The sequence below is a fragment of the Trichomycterus rosablanca genome, chromosome 6, assembly GCF_030014385.1.
Source record: "Trichomycterus rosablanca isolate fTriRos1 chromosome 6, fTriRos1.hap1, whole genome shotgun sequence".
NCBI lineage: Eukaryota > Metazoa > Chordata > Actinopteri > Siluriformes > Trichomycteridae > Trichomycterus > Trichomycterus rosablanca.
In genome coordinates, this window is record NC_085993.1 from 12,781,961 (window position 1) to 12,797,416 (window position 15,456).

At 40.8% G+C, this 15,456-nt stretch overlaps 1 protein-coding gene across 3 annotated transcripts in view; it reads left to right on the plus strand.

The window, feature by feature from the left end:
* The first annotated feature begins 1,249 nt into the window (after positions 1-1,249).
* Positions 1,250-15,456, plus strand: part of igfn1.1 (immunoglobulin like and fibronectin type III domain containing 1, tandem duplicate 1) — a 47,997-nt gene continuing 33,790 nt past the window's right edge. The window contains exons 1-4 of one of the 3 annotated variants that reach the window (XM_062997428.1): positions 1,250-1,448; positions 6,385-6,472; positions 8,698-8,727; positions 14,109-14,228. In XM_062997428.1, the coding sequence (XP_062853498.1) occupies positions 6,424-6,472; positions 8,698-8,727; positions 14,109-14,228 (199 nt within the window). In that variant the 5' untranslated portion in view covers positions 1,250-1,448; positions 6,385-6,423. The remainder of the gene's footprint in view (positions 1,449-6,384; positions 6,473-8,697; positions 8,728-14,108; positions 14,229-15,456) is intronic. The other 2 variants (XM_062997430.1, XM_062997429.1) reach the window with 2 other exon arrangements.

Below are 15,456 nucleotides of genomic sequence, written 5' to 3' on the forward strand. Positions count from 1 at the left end.
TGTTAATATGAGTGTGTTAAAGACATGTCCTACCAATTTAAAATGAACACAGGGTCTGCTCCTCTAGTAAAAGATCTGCTCGTAATGTCTATGCTCATTAAAAACTAATTTTAAACAATTGGAAGCTGTACAACCTTACAAAAGCATTCCAAAAGACCTGGGTGTTCCTTCATTTGCAAATACACAAGTATTAAAATTAAAGCATAGAACCAACTGTGAGACATGGTTAACGATGTACTGGACTCAGAACATGGACTTGCAACTACAAAAAGAACATTTCATTAACAATTATACCAACAATATATATAGTAAAATATTAAAGCAGTGGTCTTTCACCTGAAGCTTAATTCAGGTTGGATGCTTTAACATGACAATGATTAACAATAGATGCAATGATGTAATAAAGTGTTTTTTTTCCAGCCTAGACCCTGTTGTTACAATCAGGTATTATTAGCACATGTAACATTTAGTTTTCACTCTATTTATATCAGGGATGCAGACCAGAATCTGGAACGCAGACCAGAATTATTCACTCTTAATAATGATTCACTGTGCCCAGGTGGCACAGTGGGATATTCTGCTAGCATTCCAGCACTGGGATTCTGGACTCGGATTCAAATCTCAGCTCTGCTACCAATTGGCTGGGCGGGCACAATTGGTAGTGCCTTCAGCAGACAAAATTGACACCACTAAATTGTGCTGGTTGGGAAAAGACTAGACCGGGGACGGGGTCTTTGATGCTACCTAGGTGGGGGACCAGCACTGAGAGCGCACTGACATGACCCATTTTACATACTACATTTCTCACACAAAATACTCAAACACATTTAACTAACTTTCAGATTAAAAAACCTGTGGAATTGTTCAGTTTTTTTCAAAACCATCAGTAAGGAAAAAATAAGTCAGTAGTAACTAAAGCAATAACATCCCTGTGTCTGTATCAGGCAGAGTGAAAACTCAACTGCCATTTCACTGATAAATCACTCACCTCCTAGTGCATGTCACTACAATGATTCTGCCAGGCAGGTGCATTTTAGTGATGACATTGGTCATCTTGTTCTAATACTACAAATTAGCCAAATGTTCCTGTTCCCATTTAATGACCCTTTCTATGTGCTCTTCCAGGCTATGATAAGCTGTCTCATCTCAAAACTTGTTTGGTACTCTGATGTGTTTACAGCGAGGGAGGTGATAAGATGCCTCTCTGACCCTCCCTCAAGTACACACTCACACCCCATTACTCCCTCAGTCACTCTTACACTCCTCCATCACGCGTACAAAAGGAAGAAAAGTTTGTTGGTAGAAGTACTGGTTGATTGCAAGCGGAAACACAAGCTCACATCGCTGGAAGAATTTATTACCTAGAACAACTAAGAGGCAGTGGTGAAATATCAGGAGAGCACAGTGCATTGTGGAACAGAGTGGACCACACAGACGACTGAGAACAGGTATGTAAAAGAAAGAAAAGAGGACTCACTTTTGGGATACTATAAACTAAAAAAAGCATTTTTTAGACAAAACAATGCATGAATTAGCTTTGTTCTTTAATGTGTTCTTTCCGTACATTCAGTCTTAACATAGCAGCTGGAGCTTTTACAATGCAAGGCAGAGGTGAAATCCGGGGCTGACTCACGTGACCTTGGATTTGGTGTTGAAAATTAGACATACCCGTGAAGGCTACGGTGATTCCACACATACCTCTGAGCATTTCATGACCATCTTAGAATAACCAGTAAACATCTGAGGCATGTATGAGAACTCAGCATCTCTGTGTAAAACAGACCGTAAAGGTCACGATTAACTCGCCGGTCACACGTAAAATCATTTGACTCGGTGATGCAAAACTCGGTTTATGTTCTCAGGTTATGTTTTGTGGTGTGGAATCTGAGAGCCTGTCAGGTGGCGTGAAGTCATGGTGGAGAGGTGGTGGGGTAAATGCTAACTTTAGATGAGAGCAGTAAATCAAAATGTGTCTCCAGACATGGTGGGAAGGAGACTCGCTTTAAAATGCCTATGTCATGTGTTATGTAATTTGATGAGCTAGAAGGTACTGCCTTGGGTTCCTTGAGAAAATCCAGGACAGGTAGGATTTTACAGCAGGGAATGTTGATGTATTCTCTTGGATAACATTTATTATTTTATAAATAGGTTGAATGCTTAAATGTTAACACTTGAATTATATGTTCATTATGGATTACAGCCAGATCATGAATGCACACGCAGTGATAAATAATCTGCCTGTAGACATTATATTGTAATATAAATAACATAAAGAGTTAAAGAAAAATTAACTCTCCTGGCATCCAGCCACTTTGTGAAGAGATTTGCATGTTCTCTCCATGTCTGCATGTTATTTTCACAGGATTTTTTAGCTTTCTTCCACTCTCAAAGGTCAGTTAGCTGCACTAATAGGTGGGTGCACTGGGTGTGTGTGTGTGCTGCCTTGAAATCCACTGGCACCCTGTCAAAGGTGTGTTCCCTTCTAGCAGCCAGTGTATCCAGGTGGCGTCAGATCCACCACAATCCTGACATGTTGTAAATTCAAATTTATAAAACGGATAGTTCCAGATAGTTCCTAAAATCTGATTGGCTGAGCCGCGTTCGAAGCCGTTGTAAAATCCCCGATAAACTCACACCTAGGACCACCTCACATCATTCCATATTAATACGCCACTGAATAGAAAAGTTAATGATATTTTCGCCCTCATGTTGCCTAGCAACACTGTTAATCGAACTATTTTGCGTCGCGGAAGAACGCTTTATTGTAAGTTTATACACAATAAATACATTTATGAATTAAACATTGTTGTATTTATTATATTTTATGTTGACCGCCGTTTTATAAAAGCAATAAGCCACTCGAGACCGTGCATTACTGTTACGATTTTAGCACGGGGAAAGAAGTTTTAGGCACTCCGCTTCGCTTCGTGCCAAAAACGTCATCCCCGTGCTAAAATCACAGTAACGTACGGCCTCTCGTGGCTTATTGCTTTAGTCTCTCAGTTTATAGCTTCAAGAATTTTTACCTATTTAAAAGAAATTAACGTTTGATATATTTATGACAGTTATATTAATATTCATGTTAGATTTTAACACTGTTAAATGGCAAGAAGAATCAGTATAATGTTTTGGCCCACCACCGCTAAGATTTGTGCTATCAACCAGCCAGGCGTCTACATAGGCATAATTGGCAATGTCTGAGGGGTGAATGGTTGAAACCCTGCTATGGATTGAAACCCATAATCAAAGAACCCAAAATGTTTATCTTTTATACACACCCACTGCTAACAAGGTATAAAATATTACAATACAATTACAAGTACACAATTATATAAACTATAAAATATACACTATATTGCCAAAAGTATTCGCTCGTCTGTCTTCACACGCATATGAACTTGAGTTTCGTCCCATTCTAAATCCATAGGGTTTAATATGATGTTGGCTCACCCTTTGCAGCCATAACAGCTTCAACTCTTCTGGGAAGGCTTTCCACAAGGTTTAGGAGTGTGTTTATGGGAATTTTTGACCATTCTTCCAGAAGCGCATTTGTGAGGTCAGACACTGATGTTGGACGAGATGGCCTGGCTCACAGTCTCTGCTCTAATTCATCCCAAAGGTGTTCTATCAGGTTGAGGTCAGGACTCTGTGCAGGCCAGTCAAGTTCTTCCACACTAAACTCGCTTATCCATGTCTTTACGGACCTTGCTTTGTGCACTGGTACGCGGTCATGTTGGAACAGGAAGGGGCCATCCCCAAACTGTTCCCACAAAGTTAGGAGCATGAAATTGTCCAAAATCTCTTGGTATGCTGAAGTATTTAGAGTTCCTTTGACTGGAACTCAATTCAATGATTTGGATGGGTGAGAGAATACTTTTGGCAATATAGTGTACATCTAACTTCTTGGCTACAGTTTGGGGAAAAACTTTTTCTGTTCCGCTTATCCAATTAGGGTCACCGGGGGGGGGGGGAGCCTATCCCAGCTTTTCAATGGGCGCAAGGCACACAGTAACCCTGGACGGGGCACCAGTCCATCGCAGGGCAGACACACATACACACACCCATTCACCTATAGGGCAATTCAGTGTCTCCAATTAACCTAACTGCATGTTTTTGGACTGTGGGAGGAAACTGGAGCTCCCGGAGAAAACCCACACAGACACGGGGAGAACATGTAAACTCTGCACAGAAAAGACCTCCCTGCCTGGGGATCAAACCCAGGACCTTCTTGCTGTGAGGCGACAGTGCTACCCACCAAGCCACCGTGTCACCCAGCCCTTGCTATGGATTGGAACCCATAATCAAAGATCCCAAAGTTTTATACACACCCACTGCTAACAGGTATAAAATAAATTATATAGACTATAAATATACAACTTCTTGGCTACAGTTTGGGGAAGAACTTTTCCTGTTCCAGCATGACTGACAGACCTTAATCCGACTGCCGTTCCAAAATGTCAAATTTATCCTAAGCTCTCTTGTTTTTGTTATGAAATTACATTTACGGCAGATTTTTTAATCCAAAGCAACCTACAGTACTGTAACAGTATACAGTCTGAGCAATTGAGGGTTAAGGGCCTTGCTCAAGGGCCCAACAGCAGCAATCTGGCAGTGGTAGGGCTTGAACCATTGACCTTTGGATTATTTGTCCAGTGCCTTAACCACTAGACGACAACTGCCTGTATGGGGTGTATATGTAAAATGTACCTATCGAGTGGCACTGTCACCTCACAGCAAATGGTCTGGGTTTGATTCCAAGGTGAAGTGGTCCAGTTCCATTCTGTGTGAAGTGTGGGTTTCCTCCAGATGCTCTGGTTTTCCCACGTTTCAAAGACATGTAAGTTTGGTGAATTGGAAATACAAAATTGCCTGTGACAGTGTTTGACATTAAACTTGAACTGATGAATCATGTGTATTCATGTAAATGTAATAAACATGATGTTAAATTCTAATAAACTATTAAAAATGCATGAAATGAGGCTCTGGTTTCTCACCAATAATAAAGAAGACTATCCTTTCACTGCACATTTCTTAACAGTGACGCAGTTGGAGAGTTTATAATAGCTAAATCTGTCCCATTCAGCCATCTTTAATCTATTCACAACTAATTTCTTGCGATTATCTAGTTTTAGAAATCTAAATTAAGCTGGTGGAGAAAAGATAGACTGACTAATTAACCTTCATTTAAGGGTAGGTAATGCTGGGCCAGATGGCGGTGCTAAGATCAGGGATTTTGAGACACCCCTTGATTCTCCCCCCTGCTTAGACATTTTCAATTTCCGGCTGTTCAACCTGCATGTCAAAGAACAGCCACTTCATTTACAGGCACCAGCATGAGCCAAAAACTCACCGTGTAGCTTTGATTTCTGGACAGGGCGAGCAGGACGGCCCGTTCATAAGCATCAATCAAACAGGCTGAAAAAAGTTTGTCATTTTTTACTAAGTTTATTTAAGATTATAAAACAGACAAGATCTAAGGCATGTGCACCAATATGATTTTATATTCGAGTGGCACGGTGGCTCAATGGGTAGCACTGTTGCCTCACAGCAAGAAGGCCCTGGGTTCAATCCCCAGGTGAGCCAGTCCGGGTCCTTTCTGTGTGAAGTCTGTGTGGGTTTCCTCCGGTAGCTCCGGTTTCCTCCCACAGTCCAAAGACATGTAAGTTTGGTAAATTGGAGATACAAAATTGTCCATTACTGTGTTTGACATTAAAACTTGTGAAACTGATGAATCTTGTGTAATGAGTGGCTACCGTTTCTGTCATTAATGTAACCAAAGTGTGTAAAACATGACGTTAAAATCCTAATAAATAAAATATAAATAAAATATTTAATAAAAAACCTACAATAAACTGGCCGCTCAGGTAGCGTAGCGGTAAAAACACACGCTGGAACCAGAGCTGGGATCTCGAATATATCGTATCAAATCTCAGCTCTGCCTGTCGGTTAGGCTGAGTGGCCACATGAACAACGATTGGCCTGTTGTTCAGATATGGCTGGGATTAGGCCGGATGGGGTCTCTCTCATAACTAATGCAATTACAACCTCTGCTGGCTGATTGATGGCACCTGCACAGAGATGGGAAAAGAGTGCTGTGAGGGTGTGTCTATCCGTACACAGTGCTGAACTGCATTGCACTCGTCAAACCATAGGTGATAAGATGCATACGGCATCTTATCCACGTGTCGGAGGGGGCATGGGTTAGCTTTGTTCTCCTCAATCAGAGCAGGGATCGGCATTGATGGAGAGGAAGCATGACGCAATCGAGTAATTGAACGCGCTAAAAAGGAGAAAAAGGGGAGGAAATGCATAAAAACAACAACAACAAAACAAACCTACAATAAACTGACCTAACACTAATCTCTCACATTCTTTCCTTTTTAGTGGTATTTCTGAAACCCCAAGCCACTCAAATATTTAAAGATGTGGAAGAAATCAAAAATTTCAGATCCCACTGCCACAGGGCAGGGAGGTAAGTGCAAGCATGACCACTTTTATTCACATCTAATATATAAAGTGATATTTCCATGGTGATGTTAATAGACCAAGTAATAGTAAATCCGTTTGTAACATTAACCTGACCAGATCTGGAAAAATGAAAGCTGAATTATCAAAGCTAAATTGACGTAAAGTCATCCATGTTCTGTCAGAAGAATTAAACAGGGCGTCATTTCAATATAAATCCTAACTGGCTATTATAACTTGTATATACACTGATCAGCCATAACATTAAAACCGCCTCCTTGTTTCTACACTTTCTGTCCATTTTATCAGCTCCACTTACCGTATAGAAGCACTACAATTACTTACTGTAGTCCAATTATTTCTCTACATACTTTTTTGCCTGATTTTACCCTGTTCTTCAGTGGTCAGGACCCCCACAGGACAACTACAGAGCAGGTATTATTTGGGTGGTGTATCATTCTCAGCACTGCAGAGACACTGACATGGTGGTGGTGTGTTAGTGTGTGTTGTGCTGGTATGAGTGGATCAGACACAGCAGCGCTGATGGAGTTTTTGAATACCATGTCCACTCACTGTCCACTCTATTAGACACTCCTACCTAGTTGGTCCAGCTTGTAGATGTAAAGTCAGAGACGGTCGCTCATCTATTGCTGCTGTTTGAGTTGGTCATCTTCTAGACCTTCATCAGTGGTCGCAGGGCGCTGCGCACAGGGTGCTGTTGGCTGGATATTTTTGGTTGGTGGAATATTCTCAGTCAAGCATTGACAGTAAGGTGTGTAAAACTCCAGCAGCACTGCTGTCTTATCCACTCATACCAGCACAACACACACTAACACACCACCACCATGTCAGTGTCACTGCAGTGCTAAGAATGATCCAGCACCTAAATAGGAGTCCTGACCATTGAAGAACAAGGGGACTAACAAAGCATGCAGAGAAACAGATGGATTACAGTCAGTAATTGTAGAACTACAAAGTGTTTTTATATATGGTAAGTGGAGCTGATAAAATGAACAGTGAGTGTAGAAACAAGGAGGTGGTTTTAATATTATGGCTGATCAGTGTATGTATTAGCCCTAAAATATTAGCCTTAATATCTCTGAGCCTAGTTTTTCTAGCTATTTTTTAGTTTACATATTTTAACTATGAATTTAAGATTTCTGCCATTTTAAAATGTGTTTGTAACACAGCCAATAAAATAACAACTTAAAATGTACAAATAACAGACGACAAAAACACTTTCCAATCACTTGAATATGAAGTACAGTGGAATCTCGATTTAACAGACCTCCATTTAACGGATTTCGGATTTAACTGACAGACAAAATCAGGAAAACCAAATGTCCTGTCCGATTTTTTAAAATTTCTGCGAGAAGCGAACCAAGACCAATAGTTCAGTAAGTGTCCACTAGCTGGAGCACGTCTCTCTGTTTACATGAGTGAGAGGCTTTATTTTGTCATGAGGCTCGCTTTGTTCTCGCCTTTTTCTCAGTGTTTTAGGGTTAAATTTTGCAGTTCTAGTGCTAAGTTATGAACCAGCACTGCTCCAGTAGCCACCAGCAATGTGTTAAACTATTTAGAATAATAAATACTCTGAGTCCCCACTATATGATCACAGCAAAAAAAAAATCCCCTCCACCACACAAGGTAAATGAGAATTCTCCACAGTAGTACAGTACACCAATTTTATTATTTATTTACAGGCTTTACATTACATATTTATATATCTATTTACATTGTTCATTTTACTGTTTATCATTTGTGCATGTTTAGCACTTTTGTGGAACTTAGTGTTGTGTTTACGTATATTTTCGCACCCTCTGGAAAAAAACGATTTCCTCTTTTACTCCGTTAAATCGAGGTACCACTACTGGCATTTTTAAATAATTAAAAAGAGAAAACTATTATCTGTTCTAAAACTTAATCATTACATCCATTCCTAATACACTGATCACAACTAATTCCTGTCTGTTCATTTTTGGATCCACCCAAAAATGCCAGGTCTGTTACCTGGGACTTAGGCAAAACTCTTTTGACATTCAACTTATTGAATGGATGGGAGGTTTTGCTGGCAAAGCTGTGAGCAGGTGTCTGTGTTTTATGTTGAATGTGCATAATTGTTGTCTAAATTCCTGTTGAATAATGGGTCATCCATCATGCTTTTGTCTGGATTAACAATTTTCTGCTTTTCTACTTTCCCTTCTTCTGTGTTATGCATTTGTGTTATACTAGGAGCAGATGATCAATCGTCTAAGAAAAAAGGTAAGAAAACCGAATGAAAGCAACCTGAACTACTGAAAATACATATGCCAACATAAAAATAAATGATCCCTGGTACAGTCTAGTAAAACTCCATCTCTTAACCCATGTTCTGATTGGTCATCTTAAAGAACCAATCGTTTAAAATGCTGCCCTAAAAAGGTTTTACAATAAATAAAACTTCAATGAGCTAGTGTAATACGGCCTATATACTATATGCTATGTATGCTCAGGAAAAACGCGAATAAATTGTTTACGAGGAAACATTACAGAAACGCATACATATAAAATCCACAGCACTGTAGTATCTGTATCTGTCAACTAGAAACAAAATGGGACAGTGGTAGCCTAGTGAGTACAGCTTTGGGCTATCATTCAAAAGGTTGAGAGTTTGAATTGCAGCTTTGCCATGCTGCCACTGTTGGGCCCTTGAGCAAGGCCCTTAATCCTCTCTGCTCCAGGGGCGCTGTACACAGTCTGACCCTGAGCTCTGAACTCAGCTTTCAAACAAGCTGGGGTACCCGGAAAAATAATTTCATTGTACTGTACACCTGTATAGGGTGGCACAGTGGCTCGGTGGGTAGCACTGTTGCCTCACAGCAGGGAGGTCCGGGTCCTTTCTGTGTGGAGTTTGCATGTTCTCCCCTTGTCTGCGTGGGTTTCCACCGGGGGCTCCGGTTTCCTCCCACAGTCCAAAAACATGCAGTCAGGTTAATTGGAGACACTGAATTGCCCTATAGGTGAATGGGTGTGTGTATGTGTGTGTGAGAGTGTATGTGTGTCTGCCCAGCGATAGACTGGTGCCCCGTTCAGGGTATTACTGTGTGCCTTGTACCCATTGAAAAACTGGAATAGGCTCCAGCACCCCTGGTTTTCCAATGGGCACAAGGCACACAGTAACACCTTGGACAGGGCGCCAGTCCATCACAGGGCAGACACTCATACACACACCCATTCGGCAATTCAGTGTCTCCAATTTACCTGACTGCATGTTTTTGGACCAGAGATCCCGGAGGAAACCCATGCAGACACAAGGAGAACATGCAAACTCCGCACAGAAAGGACCCGGACCGCCCCACCTGGGGATCAAACCCAGGACTTTCTTGCTGTGAGGCAAGTGCTACCCACTTAGCCACCGTGTCACCCACACCAAAGTTAAACACACTCAACCCTTGCTGCAATGCTCAAATGCAATCTAAGCTTGTTTGCATCAAGTTTATGCACTTGCGTTAGGTATGTTCTTAACATTATTTGTGAATTTATTTTCTGTATAACAGATTTTAAGCACACTGACATACTTGATGAATGAAAAACTAGTTTACACTCACATAAATCCACATGAACAGATCTGGTATCTAATAATGTACAAAACTACACAAGCCCTATGTGTTCAGGTTGTTTAACATTTGGTTATTGTTTTGTCCTATTCTGTCGTATTGTAATCTATGCTGACTTCATTATAATTACTAACAAATCATCAACTAACTTTGTTCTTGTTTATTTTTTGAATGCAAATTTGTGGTTTCTTATCGACATCTGACTATTCAGGGAAAAATACTCTTAGCAAAAAACCCTTTTCTTTGTACTTTGTAACGAATGCTGTCAAATTAGTCATATTTATTTGGGCACAGACTGGTTAACATCTGTAGTCAATTATAATACATTATACAGGAATCAGGGGACATGTTAAAAAACTGAATGACATCAAACCTTCCATAACACCAAATAAATCATCTAAATTGCTGTTTGTATTTTTTGATATGGCGGATTTTGCAGAAAGAAAGAAAGACATTTTTGAGAGGTTTGTTTTCCACTCATTTAGTCACAGAATAAACAGCTACAAAAGCATTTTAATTCCAAGACTGCTATAACATACAGTGTATGTGTCATGTAGGGTATTTTTAATATGCAATGCTACAGCTTAAAATCAAGCCAAATGTTTGAATGAATAAACAATTTACCCTACGCTGAGCTGAGCTCCAATTTAAAGCTGCATACTAAAGTGGACAATAAATGAAATAGCGTGGCGTCCAGGTGGCGCAGCGGGATATTCCGCTAGGTTTGAAACTCGACGTTGCCACCGGTCGGCTGGGCGCCATCTAGCGGGCATAGTTGGCAGTGCCTGCAGCAGACGTCTCTGCTAGGGCGGGATGACCGGACTATGTGGGTGGGGTCTTCAAATGCCGTGTAAGGACACTGAATACCAGATAGAGAGGCGCCTGTGCAGAGTTTATGGGTGAACAAGGGTTCCGCTAAGGGCTGTGCGCGGGTCGGAGGAGGCGTGAGCAGCAATATACCCTCCTCAACTGCAATCGGGGTCCTCCAGCAGTGGAAGACAAATTGACTACGCTAAAATGGGAGAAAATGCACCAATAAAATAGAAAGAAAAAATAATAAATAGCGAGTCCAGATAGTACTGTAATGACCTGCTGTTTAGTACGGTTGTATTTGCTTGGGAAGACTATTACAATGTATTTATCTTTAACTGTTATTATTATTATTATTATTATTATTATTATTATTAAGTGTAACTTAATAATTACAGCAAATTATTACAGCAAAACTGTTATGTCATTTCTGTTTAACAGTTTTTAGGTAGCACGCTAATGTTAGCAATGTGCCCTCTATCACTGGTCAAACCTAGTTACACACTGATCCACTGGTTTGTTTATGCCTCCTTACATCAATGTTGTCAGACACTATTAGAGCATGTTAGTGCACTCGCTGATACAGAAACATGTTCTACCCCTCTGCTCTGATCTCAAAGAGCTGTTGGTGCAGGACCTCAGGTTTGAGCTTATTTACTGTCCAGATTGCTTTATACAGTCTGTGTTCCGAGACTGATAAAGGTGAGCAGGATGCCGGCTATTTTTAAGTCACAAACTACACAAACGCAAGGGACTCCTGCAGCCCCGGTTCTGGACACACACGGCGTTACTAAGACTAAAAGTGAACACTACTTAAAATAATAACCAAACGCTTTCTAATTCCCGGGGTAGCGGCAGAAGCCGCTCGCCCTGTTACAGGTTCAGAGATAATAAAAAAAAAATAGCCGTTGCTTGCGTTGCACTTGATGGGACAGTGGGAAAATCTGGGCCGGCCCTGGAGTCCTGCCTTTCGTTACTGCCACACAATACTGCTTAACTCAAAAACGTGCGACATGCATTTCTACATTGTATTAAGAAATCCAGGCACCCGGGCAGATAATATTTGAAATGAAAACAATTGTTTACTTATGATGAAAACCACTGAAGTTTTGCATATTTTGGGGTTTGTGCCTATATTTTTTTATTGTGTGTTAATATTCACAAATCTCTATTCCAAAAAAGTGTATTAAATTTAATAAAATTTGTAAGTTCGGCACCAAGGTGGCGCAGCGGGATATCCCGCTTGCACACCAGCACAGAGTTTCTGAACTGGGCTGTGCACGTGTCGGAAGAGGCGTGCTCTCCTCGGATGCAATCTGGTATCTCTGGTAGCAGCGGAAGACAAAATCAAATGTGCTAAATTGGGAGGAAAATGTTATTTGTCAGCTTCACATACAATTTGCACTAATGGTACACTGGTAACATGCCTCTATACAAGTCTGTATATATGGCCTAAAAAACACAATGTTTATTATTATTTCCATTTACAGACTAAAATTGTGTCTCATCAGACAACAATACACACACCTACTGTGACCCCTTCAATTTACCATGTTAACCTTGAGCCCTGAGAACATTTACATTTTCGACATTTAGCAGATGCTTTTATCCAAAGTGACTTACAGTAATATGACAGTATATTGTCTAAGCATTTTAGGGTTAAGGGCCTTGCTCAAGGGCAGCCCAGTCTAGCATCCACATTCTCTGATTATGCAGCCATGCTGCTGTAACACAAGCAAAATGTGGCTTGACTTTGTCATATTGAAATAAGCATGTCTGTCTAGGGGGCAACATATGCTACTTTAAAATGTGTATTTATTTGTCAGCTTCACATACCATTTGCACAATGGGAACATGCCAGAAGGTCTTTTTAATACAGCCTAAAGTACACAGTGTTTATCAATTCCATATACAGACTAAAATTGTGTCTCATCAGACAACAATACTCACATCTACTGTGAACCCTTTTATTTTTGTTGACCTTGAGCTGTCAGCTATCAACTTAAACTGTGCATTATTCAGTCTAACCTTCCATTTGTGGAACCTTCAGTCTAACCTTCCATTTATGGATGAAGAGATGAACATTTAAGACACTTTTGTAGCATTTTAAATTCTTTCTAGTTGTTTTTTGTTGTTGTTTATGCATCTTATCCCCTTTTTCTCCAAACTTTTAGCGCGTCCAATTGCATTATGCTTCCTCTCTCCTAATGCCGATCCCTGCTCTGATTGAGGAGAACAAAACTGACACGCGCCCCCTCCGGCATATATGCAGTAGCCGACTGCATTATTTCACCTGCACGAGTTCATATGCCGATCAGCTTTGTGTGCAGAGAGCCACACCCTGATCAACGCATTCTTCCTCGACTCTGTGCAGGCGCCATCGATCAGCCAGCAGAGGTCATCAGTTATGAGAGAGCACCTATCCAGCTCCCATCTGTATGAACAACAGCCAATCGTTGTAGGTGCCCAGCCCAGCCGGATGGCAGAGCTGAGTTTCTAACCGATGAGTTTGAAATGTGAGCTCTGGTGTGCTAGTGTGTTCTACCACTGCGCCACCTGAGCGCCCCAGATTCTTTTAAGTATTTGGAAACTTTCATTTATTTATTGTCTGTTTTACCACCACTTTATCCTATTTCTTATCGTGGTGGGTATGATTCACTGTGCAAAAGGCAGGAAACACCCTGGACAGTTTGTCAGTCCATCACATGGCAAACACACACACACACACACACACACACACACACATACCTACAGGGACTTTAGATTGTCCAATTAACCTAACTGAACCCAGGACCTTCTTGCTGTGAGGTGACAGTATTACCCACCGAGCCACTTGTGAAAACTCATGAAAGGGAATTAATTTTGCATTTTTATAAAATTAATAACTTTATTAAGTAAAACAATAAATATTTTGTCATTGTTTCTTTTAAATATAGGAAAAATTGATTTACAAATGACAAATTCTTGCTTTGTTTGAATTCCACATAGTGTGACAGCTTTTTGTTAAGTTAAAGTTTGTACCTTTGTGCAAGTGTACAAGTACAATGTGCAATGACAATAAAGGAATCGTTTATTATTTGTGGAGTGGAGGGCTCTACACAATTACTGATTTACTGCATAAAGCATAACATTTTTTGAAATGGAAATGTTTGCACCCATGTTCTTATAATCCTTAGATGATTCAGTAGCTACAGAACAATCATTGGTTGCAAGCTTATATATTTGATATGTTCTTAGGTATCAAGAGGAGATCAAAGGTCCCGGGAGTTATGATAACACAGTATATGGAAGAATTGCCAGAGGGAAAAACTACTCCTGACTTCACTCGAAAACCTATTGCTTTAACCATCCAGGAAGGTATGGAAACAGATAACATGAATTACAATACATATTGCAATCCAGCAAAACCTGTGATTTCAATTTTTTTTTACTAGGAGGGGGAAAAAACACCAAAACATATAAACGTATTTATAACAAGCACTTTTCCCCTTTACATTGTTTCATTAAACGCAGGAGAGTTCTATAGTTTCTTATTTATCTGGGTTTTATTTATATTTTCTGGAGAAGGTGCCAATGTCTTCTAAGAGAAATTGTGATTGGCTGGGATTGGTCACTGCTGGGAAGATTAACCAATGTAAATTTTTTTTTTTTTTCCTTATAGAAATACACCATAACATTATGACCACTGACAGGTGAAGTGAATAACACTGATTATCTCTTCATCACGGCACCTGTTAGTGGGTGGGATATATAAGGCAGCAAGTGAACATTTTATCCTCAAAGTTGATGTGTTAGAAGCAGGAAAAATGGACAAGCGTAAGGATTTGAGCAAGTTTGACAAGGGCCATATTGTGATAGCTAGACGAATACACAGCGCATCACAGTTGCGTATAGGGGTTGCATAGCCGCAGACCAGTCAGGGTGCCCATGCTGACCCCTGTACACTGCCAAAAGCACCAACAATGGGCACATGAGGATCAGAAGTAGACCATGGAGCAATGAAAGAAGTTGGCCTGGTCTGATGAATCACGTTTTTTTTTACATCACGTGGATGGTCGGGTGCTTGTGCGTCGCTTACCTGGGGAACACATGGCACCAGGATGCACTATGGGAAGAAGACAAGCCGGCAGAGGCAGTGTGATGCTTTGGGCAATGTTTTGCTGGGAAACCTTGGGTCCTGCCATCCATGTGGAAGTTTCTTTGACACGTACCACCTACCTAAGCATTGTCGTAGACCATGTACACCCTTTCATGGAAACAGTATTCCCTGATGGCTGTGGCCTCTTTCAAGAGGATAATGCGCCCTGCCTGAGGAGCACAACAACGAGTTTGAGGTGTTGACTTGGCCTCCAAATTCCCCAATTGAGCATCTGTGGGATGTGCTGGACAAACAAGTCCAATGCATGGAGGCTCCACCTCGCAACTCACAGGAGTTAAAGGATCTGCTGCTAACATCTTGATGCCAGATACCACAGCATACCTACAGAGGTCTAGCTGAGTCCATGCCTCGACGAGTCCGGGCTGTTTTGGCAGCAAAAGGAGGACCAACACAATATTAGGAAGGTGTTCATAATGTTATGCTTAA